A 23,218-nucleotide genomic window follows, 5' to 3' on the forward strand; every position below is an offset into this window, starting at 1 on the left:
TCACCTCCACACTATAATGGACCTGCTTCCCATTTCTATTCACATAGCACAATTCAAATCATTTTAGATCACCTGAATTTAGTTAGTGAAATTCTAATTATCCAAATACCCCCTGGTAGAACTACATTTGTTGTTGTGGTTGTTAAGAAACCACAATCAAGTGTTGTTTCTCTCTTTTACATTCTTTTCTTCCATACAGAAAAGTTTAAGAAGAAATAAATTCCTAATTAAGAACAAAAATCATAATTAAACTAAATTACATTCTTAATCATTCTATCAAAACTAGTCATGTTTTTCACCTAACATATGAAGTGTGATCTTCCTATCATACTAAGATTCTATTCATAGCTCAGTGATCCTATAAGGAGGTAGTAAGCCTAAAGTTAAGATCTTACATGTTGGCATAAAATAGACCAAAGCCTTAAAGCCCAGCTCTGTCACTTACCAGCTGTGTGAACTTGGGCAAGCTGCTTATTCTCTCTACATTTATTTTTAATGTGTAAAATGAGAAAAAATCTAGCACCTACCTCAGATGATTGATGCAAACACTAAATAAGATGATGTACACAAAGCTCTAAGCACAATGCCTAGTACATAGTAAGCCCCCAACTGATGTCTACTGATTGCAGTAGCAGTAATAATAGAAACTGCAGCAACGGCAGAACTGTGGATTCTTCCCCAAACTTTATTTCATCTCGCTCCACTTTCTGACAAATATAAAAACTCCACTGGTAGAAATTTTTAGTGCTCCTTCATATCTGACTCTCCTCTCCTTCCTGGAAAGAAGAGAGGACTACACCTCATACCCCCTTACATTTGTGTCACTTCCAGTCCAAGGAACTGAGAAGCCAATGTGCCACCACAGGCACTCTTTTCCTCTGCTGTAGCAACACTTGAAGCCATGTGCCAAGATGAGGAAAGCCTGGATCCTGAGTCACTGCCTGGAGGAGAGCTGCCCTGGCGAGTCATTTGACCTGCTTCATAACTTCAGGTGAATAAGAAATAAATCTCTGATGGGTTAAGCCACTGAGATTTGAGGTCTGTTGATTACTGCATCAGGATCGACCCTATTCTGACCAACAGGTATTCATATACCCCTGAAAGGGATCCTGATATACTTCTGTGGCGGGGGGGGGGGGGGGGGGGGGCACTTCAGTTTTTTTAAATACCTTGCTTTCTGTCAATTTTTATATTCTTTACTTTGTAATACTACTTCATATTGCAAGTAAATTGACTTTTCAAAATCTCCATGCCTCTTCCTCCTTTTATATTTTTAACCTAAAAAAGAAAATAATTATAGTTTACTTGTATTTAATATACAGATTAAGACTAGGGCTTTCACTGGGTCATATGTTGCATAGTCATATGTCACCCACAGTAACCAAGGTAGCCTGTGATCATAGTAGGTTCCAGAACAAGGAAGAGGTTCCCTCAAATATTCACTTGCTTCTGGCTAAGGTAATATGGGACAGTTAAGTGGAATTGTGGATATTACCTGCTTTAAACTGAACTATGTCTTACAAAATAGACAAGGGGCTTAAAATGTTTTTAGTCAAAGCAAAAAGGTTTTGTGTGTCGTTAAAATGTACCTCAATAAATTATTTATTTTATTGTTTCTTTTCCATATTAATTCTTTGTGAATGTCAAAGAAGAAACATAATATATTGGCACAGTAGCACATTGTGTAATTTATAAATAAATATACATGTATAAGTAGGGATCTGTGCTCAAAAATTTTTTTAATGATAAAACCATAAGAAACAAGTAATTTTGCAGCTGACAGTTTTAAAAATGGCTTCCAAACTTATTGTCATTACTTGCATCATTCCTAAACTGCTTTAACCATTTTCCAAAACAACTCAAAAAGGAAGAAAACCAGTACAGAACTGGGGAAATGGACTTCATAAACCAGCAAAGTCAGAAAAAAGCAGAAATGATAGTGAAGGGCATTGATTTGACTTAGGAATGAAGAACAAAGCTTTCTGTTCCAACCAAAAATCATATTTCCACATCTGAAAACCAGCAAAGGCTCTGTCAGATAATCAAAGGGATAAGGTGATTGCTTTCTGCACATAGAAGGAAAACGAAGAGCAGATTCTCAGATAATCAAAGGGATAAGGTGATTGCTTTCCGCACATAGAAGGAAAACAAAGAGCAGATTCTCATACAGATCAGAAATGCTTCTACAAACGCTTGGACTCCAAAGGGGTGGCAGCCAGGGAAACAGATAGAAGCCAGCAGATGACCTCAAGAAAGGCAGAGAGCTTCCTTAGGACAGCATCAGGACCAACTATCAGAGAATGACTAGTTCAGCCAAGTTAAAATTACCTCCAGCTTCTACAGAAAGTTAAATGACATCTGGGAATTTTTTCCAGCCAAATGGCACAACAGCCTCTACTTCCCATCTCTTAGCATTTATCTCACTGCTAATAAGAGGTGAAGCTGGGATATAAACCCAGGCATGTCTTACTCCAAAGCCCCTATGAACAGCAGCATATAAATGAGCCTCACAGTATAGGTAGGATTTGAAAATGAAGACTAGCTGGGACTGAACAAAAAGAGGCAGGGAGAGGGGATGCTGAGAAGGCCACGAATGGAAAGGAACAGAAGGGAAAGGAGGTGGGAAACTTTGAGTATGTGCAAGAATTACCAAGAAGATGTGGAAGGAGGTGGTATGAGATAAGACTGGAAAGGCTGGCTCAGGCATTCCAGTAGAAGGTACTGTAGGCTCAGCCAGAGGTATACTTCATTCTGGAGGCAATGAGTAATTATTGAGAGCTTTAAAGCAGGGGAATGGCATAACTGCAGGTAGACAATGGGAAAACTAATCTTGCTATGACATGGAAGATGGATCAAAAAAGAGTAAGCACATAGTAGGTGCTTAATTAATATTGAATGAATAAAGGTAGAAAGACCAGGTTAAAATTTATTGTTTCTCTAACATGACATCAAACCCATCCTATCCAATCCCATTTAATATTGTTCAGTTTGCTATTTAGTGAACCAACTTCCCTCATTCTAGAAGGAAATGTTGCTGGTGCATTAAAAAAAAAATCAATTCACCAGTCAAAGGTGGCCCTCTAAATGTTGCTGTTAAAGTGTCTACTCTTGGGCTTCCCTGGTGGCGCAGTGGTTGAGAGTCCGCCTGCTGATGCAGGGGATGTGGGTTCGTGCCCCGGTCCGGGGGGATCCCACATGCCGCGGAGTGGCTGGGCCCGTGAGCCATGGCTGCTGAGCCTGCACGTTCGGAGCCTGTGCTCCGCAACGGGAGAGGCCACGGCAGTGAGAGGCCCCCGTACCGCAAAAAAAAAAAGTGTCTACTCTTGCAAAAATCAACGTTTTCCTCTTCTATTCAGAAGGAAGTACATCTGAGCTGCTCTTGTGACTACTGAAAAAGAAAACAAAAATAACCAAGTATAAAGTTAGCCAATGAGGAGTGATCCCCCCTCTTCTGCAACAATGTGAAAAGGTTATTGGAAAACAAGGAGATCACAAGCTGTAACCTTATATTTCCTATGCCCTCTGCTAGTCTCCGAGTCAAACACATACTAAGCCATAGCTATCTTGATGATGCCAAACTTTCTTCTGCACAGGCCGTGGTACCATCTGCAAACCATCAACTACTCCGTGAGAAGCCAAGGCTGAAAAACACTGAGATGAGTCATAACCTACCTGATTTTCTTCATGGGAAACCCTCATCTGCTCCTTGAGGACAGACATCCGGGCTGCCTCTTCTTTCCTCAGGACTCTCTCCTTCTTGAGCTCAGGACTCCAGAAAGTCTTAATACTGTTCATGGAAGACCCCAACTTGCTGTCCTTGATGTCTAACTCTTTCCGGAGGAGGTCATTCTCTCTCTGAAGTTCCTTGAGCTGGGCTTGAAGGTCCAACATTGTGCTATCCCTTACCTGCCTCAACATGGAGGGGACCTGGTGGTGGTGATGATGGGATGAGCTGGTCAGACCGCCATGTTGATCCGTGTATGAAAGGACATCTGTGTGGGAAAGTCCAGCAGAGGCAATATTGGGACTACTCCCCATAGCTGTGACTCGGCCTCCATATACAGCTCGATTTGTGGCCCTTCCCAGAGTCATGGTGCCCTTTGGGTAAGTTGTTGAAGCCACCCCCTCATGATCACTCAGATACATGGGTCCAGACGTAGCATAGGCTGCATTAAGGGACTGGATATTCTCCATGGACAGAGTCTTGCCTGTTCCTCCACCTCCCCCACTACTTGTTCTTCGGTGGCCCAAACGAGGAGACCTTGGCAAACGAGGAGATCTGGAAGGGCTACCTTCCAGATTGGTGATTGTTCTTGCACTTCCATACATTTTTCTTCTATTATGAGGTGCTACAGAAGAGAAGGAATGCTATACTAAGTTGGAGATTAAGCCAATATTTCCACTGTTGGCCAGAATTTTCACTGCATTCTTTTCATAGTCTGTACCAGAAAATGCATCCAATCAGAGATCTGAAAAATGAGAAAAAAAGATAATCAAAAACAAATTTCTTTAGAACTCTGTTAATTGCATTATATTTTTAAAATATGTATACAGATGATAGATTGATGATGATAGAGTCACACCTATGCTTATTTAAAAATAATAGTGACCCCAAACTTTTACTTACTACACGTAAACATTTTGTAAACTCCCCCCAACCCTGCTCCCAAGCAAGGTGAAAAGTTCTCAGAGCAAAAAAGAAGCTCATTTTTCCTTAAGAAAATGAAGCTCTGCATTTCAGTCTGTGCTAAGTGACAGTTGGGGCCTCCAGAAAAATTCACCATAGGATTCGTTATCATAGAGACCCTAGCTATAAAATACTCCATCCTAGGGACATGACCCCCATACACAAGTGGCTTGACAGTGACTCTGAGAAGTTGTTGCTTCTTAGGATGTCAAATAATAGTCAAGCAGGCTGTTACCTCCCTTTCCTGTAACCATTACAGACAATACTAATCCATCACAGTTCTCTTTCCCACAAAATCCAGAACTCTTCTCAACACAACACTCTAGATGGTTTACCAATCAACTGGTATTGACACGTGAGTCGGAACCTATTGGCCATCTTGGAGCTAGAAGAAAAAGGTGGCTCAACCAACAAGTCTCCTATACATATAGCCAGATTCTAAATGCTATCACCAAGGAACATGGCAGTCCTGTCTCTTTCCCCTTTCATACACATCTTTCAGGCTAGTGCTTTGAGAATTTTTTCCAGTTTGGTTGACATAAATATTCATATTAACCACTCTACAACTGTACAGAAATGGCACAGGGAAACAGTCCCCCATGTCAGAGTTCCTGGTCCCACAACACCTAGAGAAAAGCTCCCTGTCATAGTTACTCAAGTACTTTGGTGCAGATTACATAGCTAGGGCTACAGGATTGTGCTTATCCCTTCAGTGTTAGGATCCAAATGGCCTTAATGGGGTGCATCACGGCCTCCTGGTCTTCCTCTTAGGGTATGTTTAGTGTTCTTTCTTTTGCTTCAGCTTTTAAACACTAAGACCACAGATTTTGGAGAGGGGCCAACCGAGGTTCAAATATCCATTCTAACACTGACAAGCTGAGTGACCTTAGGCAAATTATTTAACTGTCACATGCTTCCCTTCTCTAATCAATAAAATGTGGGTAAAATCACCTTACTCAGTATTGTGAGAAATAGGTAAGATGATGCTTTTAAAACACCCAGTTTGGTGCCTAGCACAGAATAGTCAATAAATAGTTTTTGTTGGTAGTATCAATAAGTGCATTAATAGCATTATACATCTTTTTTTTACCTGCCTATCATTCATTCTCCCTCAGCTCTCCCATCCCGCCCCACCTTTCTGGTAATACTCCCTATTTCTCTTAGAGAAATTGTTCCCAACTCTCTACCCACAGTTCATCAGGTTTAGGTGAGGCTGACTCCCTCCATTCTATCCTGGAGGGTGCCAGCGGTGAGAACATGACCCAGTCCTGGCCAATCATCATATTCCATCCACCAGACATGATAGCTGGTTTAGGGATAGGCATGTGACCCACATTGGTCCAAAATCACTCCCTATCATGACTTTAGCTGGAATAATTGGGAAAGATAAGCTCTTTTTTAGCTAGAATTACTTGCTTTCAAGATAGAGCTTCTGAGTACTACCATGTGGAAAGTGCTTCTCTGATAAAGAAGCTAACGCAAAGGAAAGCAGAGCCAAACTTTGAATAGTGTGAAATCAAACTGGGTGACATCACTTGAAACCCTGGATCCAGCAGTCACTGACGCTACATCTATCCCTAGGCCATTTTAGGTACATATGCCAGGTAGACTGACTACATTAATGGTCTCAATTCTTTACCCCTTCCTGTATCTGGGTCCTCGGCTGTGCCCTCCCAATCTGACTCTGGGTTCAGTCATGTGACTTGCTTTGGCCAATAATGTGATAGCAAATGGGAAGCAAGCAGAGGCCTGAAATAGCACTTGTGTGTTTACCCTCTTGCTCATTTTCCTCTGCCATGGCAATTAGAACATGCCTAGTCTAGCCTGCTAAAAGATGAGAAACATAAAATAAGAGTCAAGGTATCCTAGCCAATAGCCAGCCAACCCCAAGACATTTGAGTAAGCCCAGCCAAGATCAGGAGAGCTGCCTAGCAAACAAGCAGCCGACCACAGATGCATGAGTAAGTCCAGCTGACATCCAGTGAGCCCCATACACTCATAGACTAAATACATACTTCTGAGTATGTCACTGATGTTTTGTGGTTGGTTGTTTTGCAGCATTACTGAGGCAACAGAAAACTGATACATTCACCCATAAATTTTCTTTTTTGCTACGTTCAATTCGAATGAGGGTATCTGTCATTTATGCCCTAGAGAGTCCTCTATATAGTATGAAGAAATATTTTGCATACAGCTTTCTCCTAAAACGTCTCTCCAAAGAATTATACACCTGTTCTTAACTAAGGAACTTAGTTTCAAACGTATATGTTTCTCAAAGCTTAATTTTGTTTTCCTTGAAAATATACAAAAATCATTTTGTATCTAAAATTTTTGCATGAATAATCTGTTCTCTAAAAAAAGTGAGTCAATGGTTCCAACAGTAGGAATTCAGTTACAAAAGTGATGAGGCAGACAGACAGAAAGTGGAATAATGTGACCATTACAGGAATATTTAACGTTACATAATACATATTACATATGTAATATGTAACGAATATTAATCATGAGATGGAAAGATGCTCATGATATACTAGTAGTGGGGGGAAAAAGTAGACTCAAAAACATTTTTATGGTCAATTCACATTGTAAAGCACATATACATACACACTAGCTTGCAGAGAAGACTGGAACAACACATATCAAAATGTTAACAGTGATGGGGTTGAAAATGGTTTTCATTTTCTTCCTTTTGTTTATTTGCATGTTCTAAATTTTCTATAATAAAGATCTTTTCCATTGTCTTTTTAGTCTTTATTTGTTTCTACTCTGATCTTTGTTATTTTCTTCCTCCTACTAACTTGGGGATTACTTTGTTCTTTTTCTAGTTCCTTGAGGTGTAAAGTTAGGCTATTTTCTGAGACCTTTCTTTTCTCTTAATGTACCTGTTCATCACTATCAACTTAAGAAAATAATTTTTTTCTTCTATAATTCCAATAGTTAAATTAATTGTTATTTTTGCTATGTTTAGAATCTAGGTCCTAGCTAAGCCACTACTTACAGATGTATCTTCCAAGAAGTGATAAAATCTAACTTGTCCTCCTCTCTCTTCTCTTGTGTCTAGAGGCAGACATTTCTGAGGTCCCTAGCCAGGTTTGAAGTCCCAATCCGAATTCAGTAAAATTTACACCCACACAGATTTAATCTGCAGTGATATTACCAGCCCAGCTGGCCAAGGCTTTGGAGAATTGCAACAACCAACAAACAAAAGTGGATTTGCTCCTTCTGGAAATACACACACACACACACACACAACACACACATGACATAACATGCACAGATATATTAACTAGCTTGAAATAATGTTTCTTTAAATATTTGCATTCTCCTTTTCTAGGTTTAGTATCGGTAGTTTAGTGTCATAGAATGGATTGAGAAGCTTTCCATTTTTCATATGTTCTGGAACACTTAGCGTAATAAAGACTCTATTCCTGAAATGTTTGGTAGAACATACCCATAAAATTAAATGGGCTTAGTTGTTGATTATCTTTTCGCTTTTTACTATGTTTACTGATCTATTCAGATTTGCTGCCTATTTGGTGTCAATGATCATTAAAATGTTTCTTGAGAAACAGTCTGTTCCATCGAGATTTTTCAGTCTTCCTGGTATTGCTCTGTATAACTTTTCCTTCAAATTTTTAAAATCTCTTCAAGTTATGTCTCCATCTCATTCCTAATGTTGTTTGTATTTTTCTGTTTCTCTTGATGACAATATGACAAATTCTTGTCTATTTTTTAGTGTTTTAAAGATACATTTTTTTCTGTTTTACGATACATTTTACTACAGTTTGTCTTCCATTTCATCAATATCTCTTTATCCTTAATAATTTCTATTTCCTTTGTGTTTAGTTACATTTGCCGTTTTGCACTAAATGTTCATTTATCATCAATCGTATTTTCTGATGAATGCATGTAAGATTACACACACTGGCTGCATATGTTTTATGTATAGAACTCTTCTTTAAACAGTTTTTCTTTTGAAATTTTTTCTACCCCAGGGAATATTCAGGATATATTTAAATGTCAAAGTAGACAGCAGTTTTTGGCTAAAACTTTGTAGTCCTAATGTTATGGCACTGGGATCATAGAACTTAATACATATATCTTCTAATCTTTGAAATTTGTCAAGACTTTCTCAATGGCCCAATAAGTGATTAAAACAACTAATAGATGATACAGAAGATTTTTAAATTCATATATGTGTACAGAAGAAAATGAAAACACTCTCAATTTTGTCACTCATAGACAACCTCTGTTAACAAGTTGATGTCGTTGCTTCCAATTCCTTTTAACTACGTGTGTATGTATAATTTTAGACAAAATCCTTATTATATTCCATATAAAGTCTTGTACTATCTTTTTCCTCAATGTTTTATTCTTAACATCTTTTTCCACTTAACATTAATGCCATAAGATATTTTGATAGAACATGATTTTTAATGGCCATCGTAAGTCTCCAAAGATGGCCACCAAAATTCCTCCCCTTCCTGTACAGATTTGTCTCTCCTTCCATTAAGAAATGGATGATATTTCCCTTCTTCTTGAATCTGGGCTGGCTTCATGACAGCTTTGACCAACAGATGCTACAGAAGTGACACTGTTCCAGCTCTGGGCCTATCCTTGAAGAGGCCTAGCAGCTTCTGTTTCTGCTCTCTTAAAAATCAGAGATGTAAGGTTCAAGCCATCCTACTGGAAAGAGAAACCACACAGAAAGGCCCTGGAAGATGAGATACTACATGGAGATAGAGAGACCATGAGAAGGAGAACCGAAGTATCCTAGCCAACAGCCAGCACTAAGATGCCAGACTGGTAAGACAAGCCATCTTGGACCTCAGCCCAGCCCAGCCCAGCTGCCATCTGAAATCAGCTGCATGAGTGACAGTCAACATTATGTGTAACATGAAGGACCACCCAATCAACCCACGTAGTGATGGAAAATAATAAATTGTAGTTTAAAGCCTCCTGAGTTTGGAGGATTTTGGTTGTTGTTTTTACATAGCAAAAGAACTGAAACAGTCACTTAATGTTTCATTGAATGGCTATCTAATCATTTCCTCAACCAATCACCTATTACGTGACACTTACGTAATTTCTTTTTAAAATAAAATTAACATAGTTAATATTCTGACTGATAAAGCTTTGTATACATCTCTTATTAATTCCCTAGGATTAAGTTCTAGAAGTAAAATTTTGAAATTTAAAGGCTCTTGATACCCACTATCAAAATTCCCCTCAGAAATATTGACACTCACACCCTCACCCTTGGCTGTTTTTCCTCCACAGCCTCTAGTCTTTTCTCTCAACATAGCCAAGAATCCACCATCTTCTCTTGAAGCTACTAAAAATCTCTGAATTAACCAACTCAGGATCACAGCATATTCAGTAAACACACCTTAAGAAGTATTTATTAAATACCAATAGTGTGCTACACCAGCTCTGCTTTAGGCCACCGCTTCCTCAACAGTTCGTAAATGTTCAAATAAACAAGGCTTAACGGGATTTTGATTTTACACCTAGATATCTCAGAGACTTTAGGACACTAAGGTGTACTGTGACTGTTCCAAAATTCAGTATATAAGATAGCTTTTCCCAAATTTATTTGACAAGAGAACCCCTTTTCCCTTTGGAATACCCGAAAACTTTTCACTGAACACTCAACTTTATTCATGTAATAATTATATTTTAAGCATCAGCTTAATTCCCAGTCTTGAAAGTTGGGGATAAAGCAGTGATTAAGATAGACACAGCTTCTGTCTATGGGAAGTTTACCCACGAGAATAGACTTTCTCAGAGTTTTCTTCATCTCAGATCTAACACAGTTTGAGGGGAAGATGGTTATGGGAACTACAATCTGCTTTAAGGGCAGAGATGTGAAACTGACCCAGAAAACTCAGAAATGAGTCTTTCAAGAAATACAGAAGATCAAACTAATGACTGTTTGGAGTTTTGACCCTCTAAGACAAGAAATAAATATAATTCAGTATTTATTTTTTCAAACACCCAACAAAGAAGCTAGAATGTCAAAAGGAACACAAGTCAATCATCAGCAGGCTGTTAATCTAAGAAGTGAGGAAACAGGTTGACGTTTCTTACTCCAAGGTCACAACAGACAAGAGGTATTATGCATAATTCCACATAACATCAAACCAAATAGGAACTCCAGAGAACATCAAAACAGTAACAATAATTTCTTTACCCCTATACATCTGCTTCTTAACAGTAAATTTTAATTAGCAACCTAGGCCCAACCCTTTATTTTGGAATTAGTCTCTCCCACCAAATTTACAAAGAGCAGGGATGGTTTCCTGGAACAATTTCACCCCTAAAGCTGAAGCACATAGAGTGATGTCGATTTCACAAATGAAAAGGCTCAGTTGACAAGGTAAAGCAAAGGCGAGTGCCCATGGTTAACAAGTCCTCCTAAGTCTTCTGATTCCTTCCTGTTCTACTGAGTCACTCCCAAATGCACCCCCCCAGATGTGTTTAAGTCTCCTGAGATATATATATATATATATATATATATATATATGTATATATATGTATTTATTTATTTATTTATTTTGCGGTACGCGGGCCTCTCACTGTTGTGGCCTCTCCCGTTGCGGAGCACAGGCTCCGGACGCCCAGGCTCAGCGGCCATGGCTCACGGGCCCAGCCGCTCCGCGGCATGCGGGATCCTCCCGGACCGGGGCACGAACCCGTGTTCCCTGCATCGGCAGGCGGACTCTCAACCACTGCACCACCAGGGAAGCCCCCTGATATATTTTTGGGTACTTGTTTTGACACTCAGGCTTTCTTTAGTTGTTGTCTCCTAATTCTCATCCATCCTGATTTGGTTTTATTTCCTAGTTCTATAAAATGAATCTCTGAGAAAGAACAAGAAGATCAACTTTATTCACCAATCAATAATGCAATGACGCTTATTTCCCATTACTGACTTCAAGAAAACCATTTCTATGCTTCTCCACCCACCTACAAATACATTATAGGAAATGAGGTAGCAGTTAAGATCTTATTGTTTTAATTATTATTATGAAGCCAAGATAGGCTCAATCATTGAGCTTTCTTATAAACCCTTAAAAAGGGTTTATATATTTGTGAGGTACAGTCTTAAGAAAGGTAAGTTATTAATTAGGTTAAGCTGTGCACAGAAACAGAAAATTTGGCTGAATATAACACCAAAGAAATTAACTACACATCTTTAAACCACCTTGTAAATAAAATTCGAAGTCCAAGGGTAGGTTCCATTTAAGGTTCAAACGCAAAATAAAATTTAAAATCTTATAGGTTTTATGAACCTATATGAATACTTTCTCTAATTACATATGGATTCATAAGTAAAATAAACACTCATTCACTCACTCTCTTAAAAGGTCTCTTAAAAGGGACTCGAGGGCTTCCCTGGTGGCGCAGTGGTTGAGAGTCCACCTGTCGATGCAAGGGACACGGGTTCGTGCCCCGGTCCGGGAGGATCCCACATGCCGCGGAGCGGCTGGGCCCGTGAGCCATGGCTGCTGGGTCTGCGCGTCCGGAGCCTGTGCTCCGCAACAGGAGAGGCCACAACAGTGAGAGGCCTGCGTACCGCATTAAAAAAAAAAAAAAAAAAAAAAAAAGGGACTCGAACTGTAGCTCAGGGGGAAAAAAAGGTGGAAAGAGACTTGATTCCTGTCTACCTCAAGTATCTCAGACTATCATGGTCTGGAATGCTCTATTTTAAGAAAAAAGCACTTCCTGCTCTCTGCTCTAAAGTAGGTTAAGTTTATTTCCACAGATCTCAACCTCAGCCCATCACCTGAGCCCTGCTGACAGACTGTGTGAGCTGAGATCATCGCTATCTCCCAAGATTTAGCCCAACTTAACATATCTTTTTTTTTCCCTATTGGCATCCCTAACTTTTAAAATATTTTGTGTCACAGATTACAGTTAATTCTAAAGCCTTTCTAGAGGAAGACATGGTGTAGAATAGATCTTAAGCAAGAAGTGGCCAGGAGCCAGATGCTGCCTACAGATGTGTGGTATCATGGCTAGCACAGTGTTCTTTAGAATTTTGATCTAGTTGCCAACATAGAGACAGCCATTTCACATAAAAATCCAGACTCTGGCTTCTCCTGAAACATCTGAAAATCTGACAATGACAAGCCCACTTCCCTACATGGCAACGACTGGTCAGAACCAACCAGCAGCTGCCCCTTAGAGAAAGGGCATGCATCCTCCACAATGGCCACAGCCCCCTCCATTCCCTCTTACCTTTAACAGTCTGATTCCCTCTTTTCATGTTTGTCCCTAAAGGCATTTAAATTTTACTACTTCTACTCATATAAAAGATCTTAAATAAAAATTTGCTCTCCTTTACCACCTACTTCAAGTCCGACACCAAATCCTATCAATTCTACCTCCAAAATCTCTCTCGATCTGTTTGTTCCTTGTTTCCACTTCTACTATCACCACCCTACTGCACCAGCAAGACTTGCCTAAGCTATCCCATATCCTCCTAAGGTATCCCCACTTTCTAATCCTCCTCCATTCTATTTCTCACACACCAGCCAAACTAAATATTTTAAGGAACAACTCTGATCACAGAATGTCTCCCCTTACCCACTTAAAACCCTTCAAAGTTTCCCAGTGCTCTTTGGACAAAGACCAAAATCCTTCCCGTGGTCTGAGGCCACAGAGGCTCTTGTTCCAGCATCCTCTCCTGCTGCTTTCTTCACTGACTGCCTGGGTCTTCTTTCTGTTGCTCAAGCACATCAAGTCTCTTCCTGTCTCAGAGCCTTCCTATGTACTGTTCTCTTTGCAAGGCTAATTCCTCTTCATCTTTTAGATCACAGCATCTGACAGCATATCCTTCACAAGGTCTATCCCACCCAAATCAAGTCTTTCAGCTATGCTGTCTCAAAGCATAATGCTTTTTCTTATAATATGAAAGACACGGTATTTTTTGTTTTATAAGAGAAGCTGCGCATGCCACAACTAAAGATCCTGCATGAGGCAACGAAGATCCCACGTGCCACAACTAAGACCTGGAGCAGCCAAATAAATAAATAATTTTTTTTTTTTAAAAAAAGAGAACCTGACTTTATCGCCCTGCAAGGGTTGTCTAAGTGTCTCTCTTGTTTAGGCTAAATAGGGTGACCAAGTAGCCTGGATCCACTAGGTAAGGTGTAAGAAAGCCTTTTGTAACCCAATCAAGGCTGCCCCTCCTCAGATTCTTAGTTTGAAAAAAAAAAAAAAAAGGAAACCATGAAGAAGAGGAATGGATACGCACAAAAGATTCTGGAGCCTTCAGGGAAGAAAGTCGTTGACACCCCAGTCATGATGTCCAGGATTCAGAGTAAATGAGATCTGTGGGAGGAGATGAATAGGGTTGCAAACAAGACTAGAGTTTCCAGAAATAATTACTTCAAGATAAGAGGGAGTCCAGGTTGGTGACTGGGACTCAAGACAAGTGACCCAGGAGCTGTGGAGAAGCTTGTATGGACAAAGCATGCAGGTGAGGCAGGAAGGTCCTAGAGGCCCTGCCATGCCAAGTGGAGCCTGTGCAGTGGGGCACAACGCTGTGCATGGGGTGGGGCTGTAACTCATGAGGAGGTCCACGTATCCTAGTAGGGTTCCCCGCAGAAGACAATGCGACAAGGATTGGGGTGCAGGTGGTTCATTTAGAAGGTAATCCCAGGAAGTACTGAAGGGAGAGTTTGGTACTAAGGCAAGGAAGTGAAGGAAGTGAATATAGGGTGCATTCTCAAGGAAATTTCTGCTGTGGTATTTAGAAGGTAATCCCAGGAAGGTAATCCCAGGAAGTACTGAAGGGAGAGTTTGGTACTAAGGCAAGGAAGTGAAGGAAGTGAATATAGGGTGCATTTTCAAGGAAATTTCTGCTGTGGACAACTGGGCTCAGTGCTGCTGAAGGAGTTCTGGGAGGCGGTGTAGAACCTGCCTCATAGGTGCACCTCTGTAAAGGCAAGGGGCCCGTTCATCATTGGCAGAGGGCTGCTCCCCTGGCACTTCCAGTCTGTGCTACATGGAGACCAAGAAAAAGTCCTCATGTTCCAATACAGGCCATGAGTGCTGATACAGTATCTGCTGCACCACGCATGGCACACCAGTGGCTGAGCTTGGCCACTTGGAGACTGGATTGGCCTTCCCTTGTGGGACCATATACTGGGGACCACAGAGGGACCCACAGCATCTTTCATCTGAGGAAGACCAGCCTCAACAGAAACACCTTGTGGCACAAAGATGAAATCATGTGGTGTAACTGTTGGACAGAACATCTCTGGGCTTGGGTGTGGGATCTATACCCATATCCCCCTCACTTTAGGACAGGGAAATCCTGGGGTAGGGGTCAGGAAGGGAGACGGGGAGAAGTGGAGAAAGACGGGAGGAGCCCTAGTGGAAAGACCTAGAACTTCCAGCTAAGTTGGCAGGTGGGTTCCAGCATTTTTGGTTTAATTAGGACAAGTGAAACTTGAAGCAAGGTTTCTGAGTCATCCATATATGACCCAAAAGCACTTCCACACATTATAATTCCATATTAATTTGTGTGATTATTTGTTGGGGTCTCTCTTCCTTCCTACTTTAAACTCTTACACTGTACCCCAGGGCTTAACTTTTGTTCTAACATATATGGGGCCCAGGTCTAGAGTACAAATAGAGGCCCAAGTACCACATGTCTATATATTTTACAGTTATAAATCGAGGTAACAAACTGGTAAATACAATGCATTTTATCTTCCTACCTTGACAAATATAAAGATGTAGAAGGTGAGGTGTGAATTTTGAACTTAGAATTCCTGGGCTCTTCAGAGCTCTGGCCAAAACATGGTGGCAAGAGGCAGGCCTTCCCCCAGCCAACATCCTTCTCTCCCCGCTCCTGGCTCAACCACACCCCAGGGGCCTCACATATGTGAATTCTGCACCCTGCACACTAAGCTAGCTCTGTCTACACCAGGGGCCGGCAAACTTTTTCTAAAAAAGACCAGATAGTAAATATTTTAGGCTTTGTGGGCTATTTGGTATCTGTAACAACTACTCATTCTGCCACTTCAGCACAAAAGCAGCCATAGACAATTTATAACCAAATGAGTGTGGGTGTGTTCCGATAAAACTTTATTTATAAAAACAGGTGTTAGGCAGACTTAGCCCAAAGGCAGTAGTTTCCTGACACCTGGTCTATACTTTCACAAATAGGTACCTCTCAGCAACTCTAGGCCTAACGGTGTGCACAGTGGTAGCATGGTTTGTCCTCAGGAGGACAGACCTGGCAAAGAAGCCCAAGCAGACCTTGGAAGACCACTCAGGGTCACTTAAGCAGGGAGATCCCAGGCCTGTTGGTCCCGCAGACTCCCCCTCCCCCATGGAAGGTGCAGGCAGATGAGGGCCAGAGTGGGCCCTCTAAAGCCTCAGGCCCTGTGCAGGTGCTCTTCCTGCCCAGAGCTAAGGGTACACAGGAGACACATAAAACAGTTTTTGAATATTTGAAAGAATATATGTAATATTATGACATTTTCATCATATGATTGAAATTACTTCCATGGCATTTAATGCAATAATTTTGTAATTGTAGCCAGAGAGGTGATACATAGTGTTTTATAAAAGGAAAGAGGGGACCTCAATATCAGACCTGGTTGGAGTCATATCTTTAATTTCTTAATGTGTAGCCTGAAGCAAATTACTTCACTTCTCCAATCCTCACTTTTCTCATTTGTAAAATGAGTATAATTGTGGTACTTTCCATAGTGATTTGGAAAAGATTAAATAAGACAATAGAAGAAAAGTAATTAGTACAATGCCCGGCACACAGCTAATGCTCAGTAAAAGCTGACTTTAATACGCCCAAGGCTACCAGAACAGGGCACAGTGGTTTTAAACCTGAAAGTTGTCTTAGAATTCTCTCAGTCCACTAAGCTTGCTTTGTCAGACTCCTGAGTCAAACTCAGCCCTCTGTTCAAAAATGCTCAAGACATCAACCATTTTTTAAAACTGGAAAGAAAAATAGACATTTTCTCATTGTCTGCAGGCTACAATATCATACATATGTAGGTATTGAAGTCCTAATAATAAGCCATTTCCTCTTTAAATACCACAATGATATGAATCAGGGGGGAAAAAGTCCAGCTTCAGGTAGCAGAGATTTTCAAAAATGCTTTTCCATATTCTCCAAGAAGCTCTCTGCAACTTAAACATACTCATCCACATATCACTATTCTCTCCTTTAGTCCCCCCAAGCTCATTTTATAATTACTGTTTTCCATGTGCAGATTTAGCATGATTACATGTTCAGCTGCCTTGGCTATATTTTATGGTAAGGTGCTTAAGTGAAGAGGCTGACTATATCTTATACTGCAAGGTAAGGACTCTGTACACCAAGTATTAGTTAATTGTACTTTCCATTGACACCTTCTGTTTTAATCTCAAACACTATCAGTTTATTCTAAGGGATTAAATTTAAAATCTGAAGCACCTAAAAATTTTTGTTAAAGGAACAAACCACTAGCTACTACACAGCTAAATCCACACGTTTAAAATACAACAAAATGCCAAACAACAACCAGTAAAAGTAAAAAACTAATTTGAGATGCTAAATCAAATTTTTTTTAAAAAATTATGGTTAATATAATATGCTGATTATAACAACATTATTCACTGCCTCATAAAGTTTCATAAATGTAACAAATTAAGCTAGTTGCAATGAACAGATAAATAAGGTTTCTGATTCGTTTTTGAAACATCTGTGCATTTCCTTTAATCTGCAAAGGTAAAATGTCAATTGGCAAAGCTCTAGCTATAGTGTACTTACAAAAATAATTCAGGAATTATTGGGTCTTACACTAAAAAAATCCTCAATCTGTCAACTAACAGATGTTTCAGAGAAAATGATAGAAAGGTAGAAGAATAAAATCTCTACCCCTTTGCCCCTAAAACTCCAATCACACAAAATTTTTCTACATTTAAATCAACACGTACAGATTATGTTTAAATAGCCCTTTACTAGAAAAGAATATACACATAATCATAGACACAAGGAAAAATTTTAGTAAAGATTGTAAGCTGGGGCTTCCCTGGTGGCGCAGTGGTTAAGAATCCGCCTGCCAACGCAGGGGACACAGGTTCGAGCCCTGGTCCGGGAAGATCCCACATGCCACGGAGCAACTAAGCCCGTGCGCCAAAACTACTGAGCCTGCGCTCTAGAGCCTGCGAGCCACAACTACTGAAGCCCGTGCACCTAGAGCCCGTGCTCCACAACAAGAGAAGCCACCCCAATGAGAAGCCCGCGCACCGCAACCAAGAGTAGGCCCTGCTCACTGCAACTAGAGAAAGCCCACATGCAGCAACGAAGACCCAACGCAGCCAAAAATAAATGATACATAAATTTATTTTAAAAAAAAGATTGTAAGCTATTCCAAACACACACACACAATCAATAATAAGGGAAGGGAAATGGCTTAAATGTGCAAATGAGACAAGCATTCATCTATGTATTCTGGAAAGAAGATAAAGAATAAATGTTATATCCTAACTCTGGGGTCTCTGAAAAAATATGACTGATCATCATGGAGGAGTCACATGACACTTTAGCAAAGGCCAGGTTCAGGGCGCTGAATAGTATTCAGTAACCACTATAACAACTGAAATTATAGTGAATAAGAGTCAATAACTACATTAAGTCATCAAGTGACTGAATTAAATCTCTTAGTGCATGGATAAGTGTAGGCTTATCCAGCAAAATATATTAAAAGGGAAATTACGGCACATGGTTTCAATCTATTTAACAAATACTTCGAGAACAAATCTGTAGTATTGTTTCTGACCTTCCAGGGACTCAAGTTCCTCCATTTCAAAGCAAAACAATAGCCCCTTTATTCAGGTTTACACAAGCAACTCCAGTTATTGTGCATGGCTACCAGGTATTGTGAACATTGGAAATAGATGAGACCCTTTCTGGTAGTAATAGGGTGTGGTCTCAGATGGAGAGAGTCCTATAAAAGAAAGACAGAGTAGTACCAAAGAGAGAAAATCCAGTTTTTTAACCTGAGCAAAAACTAAGGAGGAGGGGGGCAGATCCACAGTCGCATATATTAAAGAATTTACAAGCCTCGTGAGAAATTAAGGTTGTTTTTATTTCAGTAATCTGAAAACAAATAGTGCACGGATATCTTTGATCATCACGGCAGCCATGCCCGTTGAGTTTGAGCAACAAGCTGTACCCTAAGGAATCACTATGCGCCAAAGAGAAACGAAAAAAGATGGACCTGGGAATCTAAATGATGTGTTCTCACCCAGTGAAAGGTAAGGGACGTCAAGCTCCTCAGCACGAAGCCAAGTTTCGCACAAGTTGAATATTGTGAATACGGTGGGAGAATTGAGTCATCACCCAGCACACAGCAGGGTAGACCAGCTGACTGCCAAAGAACCGGCCCAGAAGAGTTGGCATCATATTCCAGTTACAAGCAGCAATTTAGTTAATCTGGTTAAATTAACGTTGTTAATTTGAATTAGTAATATGACGTGTACTTAATTTCTAAATTGATTTAAGTTTTATAAAGGTGTAGGAGCTTAGAAAAAAAAACCTCACCAGCTTTATGTTTATACAGTTAAAAGTATCATTACAATAACAATAATTTAAGCATACCTGGGGTTCTATGAGAAATTATCTTCTTTTAAAGGGATCTCATCTAACTTGGAGAAACCTTGGTTAAGGGATTAAATGTACTAGGTTTGAGTCCTGAAACTCACATTTTTTTATCTGTTTAACCTTGAGCTAGCTAACAAACCTCTCTGAGCCTTAGTAAGTACCTCAGTAAGTTAACAATGGCCTCAGGAGTAACAACAGCTACTTCACGAAAATAAGGCGAGTCATGACTAAATCAAAGAAAGTGTAAGTGCTCAACACAGTGCCTGAGGCGTGATAAACACTCAGTACAACAACCCTCATCATCAATATTAACTACAGACACATTGTATTCTTTTCTTAAAGGATGATCATCATGTTAATAATTAGTCCTTTGTTCCCTATTAATTTCACATGACTATAAAAGGCATTCAAATTTTGAGTCTCAATGTTTCCTTCAAACTCGATGATTAGTTCTTGAAAGACAGTAACGACTGAATTATTAGGAAAAATAATACTAGCTACATGGGTGGTTTTACATGGATCCCAGGAAGAGAACTAGTCCCTTACATACAATATGTGTCTTCCTTATGAGTAAAAGGAGAAAAACAACATTAAACATGTTGCGATGAATCTAAAAAGATTAGATGGTTAAAAAGGTTGCTAAGCAATTTGCACATGAGAGCACAATTTTAGCCAGTGCAGTAAATTGCCTCATTTGTTCAAAATATTCACTGTCCCTCTGTAGTCAGCTCATCCCTATAGTCTCTCCCTCCCATGAGAGGAGAATCCTTCCTGCCCCACTGTCATAAGGCTTGGCCATGTGACTTGTTTTGCAGAATGCAATGTGAGTTGAAGCAACACACGCCATATCCAAACAGAAGCTATAAGAGCCATCTTGTGAGTAAACCATAGTTGTTTTCTTCTCTACCATGAGAATGGCTCATCCAAGGAAGGAACGACTCCTTCAGCCTGAGTGCCAGAATAAAGACAAGGTGGAATAGAACCATGCACAACCCATGAGAGAGAAGGCGGCCACTGAGCTTTGGAGTTGTTATCTCAGCACACCCTAGCAATATCTGACTAACACACCCAGCTCCCACAAATGTAGTACTAAAACAAAATATTTAACATTTAGGTTAAAATATAGGGCAGCATTTTCTCACTGACTGACCTCTCATTTTTTTCTTCTTTTGCCACAACACCAGTCTAGGTAATGTCATCCTTTCAGGGACAAAATATCTCGTGTTAGGTTTCTAGATAAATGCAAACCACTTGTAAATGATGTCTTTTCAAACACAGATACACATAACCAACCATTTTAACTGCCTCCAAATGTATTCTCTTTATAATTCCTGGGCCCTAATTTCTTTCCTAAAAAATAGCTGCTTCTGATGCTTGGGCATCAAGATGAAGACAATCGTCAGAAAAGCTCATAGAAGGATAACCCCTGTTGAGGTGACATATCAATAGTTGCACAAACAGCTCAAGTGAACGCCACGAAGCATCAATGGGCGTGGGCTGGAACGCATGACTCCAGTGGTCAGCACGTGTGTGAGTGCCTATCCTGGAGCACAGCCCCATGAAGAGTCCACTTGTGCCCGGCCCAAGCATGCCTCACCACAGGGTGTCAGGAGAAAGGGAACCCGTACGTCTGCTACGTGTGATTCCATCTTACAGTGGCCCTGTGAGTTCCAGATTGCTCCATGTGATGCCACTGTCTTCCCTGGAGCCTTTTGCAAAACAGATGATTCAACCCTGATAGGTCCTTGAAGGCAATAACCACGGCTCATTCATCTTCAAATCTCCATACTGTAGTACTCAGTGTAGAGCAGTTAAAAGCATGGGCTTTGAGGCAAGAGTCCAAGGTTCAAATCCTAGCTTCTCTATTTACTTGGGTAAAGACCATGTGAGGAAATGCTCTTAAGCGCCCTACTGATGTCCCTCTGACTTGAACATTTTAGAGTGCCCCAAAGGACTTCACACTGCCAACATCAGCATCTCTGCTGAGGATTTCTTTTGAACCTTGGAAAACTACTCTGCTTTTGCAGGGTGGGGGATGGAACTGCCAGGGAATTAACCATTCTCAGAAACAACTGACAGAAATATGGATACATCAATGTTCACAGATGCATTATTCACAATAGCAAAAATGTAGAAACAAACCAAATGTCCATCAGTGGATGAACGGATAAACAAAATGTGGTATATAAATACAATGGAATATCATTCATCCGTAAAAAGGAAGGCAACTCTGATGCATGCCACATCATGGATGAATCTTGAAACCATTATGTTAAGAGATGTATGCCAGACACAAAAGGACAAATATTGTATGATTCCACTCATATAATGTACCTAGAATAATCAAATTCATAGAGACGGAAAGTAGAATAGCGGTTGTCAAGGGCTGGGGGCAGGAGGGAATGGGAGTCATTGTTTAATGGGCACAGAGCTTCAGTTTGAGATGATGCAAAAATTCTGGAGATGGAGAGTGATTATGATTGCACAATATTGTGAATGAACTTAATACCACAGAACTGTACACTTAAAAATGGTTTAAATGATAAATGTTATATATATTTTACCACAATAAAAAATAAAAATAAATTTTCAAAAAGAAAACAAAAAACAACTGACAGGAGCTGGTGGTTACATACCCCTGCTTCCTCACCCCTCACATGAGACCATCCAGAGGCAGGTGTGTTACACTATCTCCAGAGTTTCCTTGTGCGATTAAACTCCAGTCGCCACTGAAGTAACTTACTGAATAATGTCCTATGTACTGGCTGCCTTCTCCCCCCGTCTCATATCCTTGTTCACCTACTGGCGTTCCCTGTATGTCCCAAACAATTCCTTGTACTAGAATACTTGTCTCAGGTTCTAATTCTGGGAGAAGCTAAACTAAGACACCCAGGCAAGTTTCTTAACTTCTCTAAATGTTAATTTCCTCATCATGAGAAATAATATTTGGATCATGGGGTTACTGTCAAGATTAAATGAGATCATTCTTGCATGTGCTTAGCACAGTGTCTGACATATAGTAGGTACTTAATATGAGTTTCTTGAACTTCTGGTCCAATAGTTATTTGCCCTTTTGATAAACTGTGTCTCAGTTTCAGGAAGAGGTTAGAAACCCAAGAGCTATTCTTTCCCGTCTCCTACCTGATTAACACCTCCCATGTTATTTTTATTGAAATATAGTTGATTTACAAAGTTGTGTTAGTTTCAGGTGTACAGTAAAGTGATTCAGTTATACATATATTTTAAAATATACATATTCTTTTCTTTTACATCAACATCTCCCATGATTTAACATTCACCATTTAACCACAAGAGGCATGAAAAGGAACCGAAAGTTTGCATCCAACTCAATCCTCTGCTTAGAAGTGGGCAGAGCCCACAAAGAAAGTTAAACAAGCTCCCAAATAACAGTTAGATCCTCCAAGGCAGACAGATCACCATCATACCCTCCTGACCAGGGGAATTAGAGGGCTGTGGGGTTAATTGTACACAAATCTTAATTCTTACCCTTCTTTCTCTTTGGCTCCAAATGTACCATCACAGCATCACTAAGGCATATGATGAGGACTCAGATGCATTTAGTCTTTTTCTACCAAATGAAACCATGGAATCATGAAAATCCATTGAGGTGCATCCTTTGCTAAGTACCATTTTATTTTCTTTGGTTTCTCTTTACTGGTTCACCAAAATACACAGAGAACTTTGTTAAGCACAATGACCACCTATGCCACTTAGCCCATCAAAGGAATATGCTACTGACGATGGCAGGCTCTCCTAAATAAGACTGGTGAGAAGTTCAATTTCTATCCACTACTTTTGCAGAAAATGCCTTTCTTAATATACGTTTTTTTAAAGCTGAACAAACAAAAGTTTACTACACTTATATGTTGAAAAGGGAAGCT

At 40.1% G+C, this 23,218-nt stretch overlaps 1 protein-coding gene across 6 annotated transcripts in view; it reads right to left on the reverse strand.

Moving 5' to 3' along the window:
• The window catches only part of ERC2 (ELKS/RAB6-interacting/CAST family member 2), an 865,290-nt gene that overhangs the window by 829,698 nt on the left and 12,374 nt on the right, over positions 1-23,218 (reverse strand). For 5 of the 6 annotated variants that reach the window (XM_079933814.1, XM_079933812.1, XM_079933810.1 and 2 more), the window contains exon 2: positions 3,673-4,469. In XM_079933814.1, the coding sequence (XP_079789940.1) occupies positions 3,673-4,329 (657 nt within the window). In that variant the 5' untranslated portion in view covers positions 4,330-4,469. The remainder of the gene's footprint in view (positions 1-3,672; positions 4,470-23,218) is intronic. The other variant, XM_079933813.1, reaches the window with a different exon arrangement.

This window comes from Stenella coeruleoalba, assembly GCF_951394435.1.
Source record: "Stenella coeruleoalba genome assembly, chromosome: 10".
Taxonomy (NCBI): Eukaryota; Metazoa; Chordata; class Mammalia; order Artiodactyla; family Delphinidae; genus Stenella; species Stenella coeruleoalba.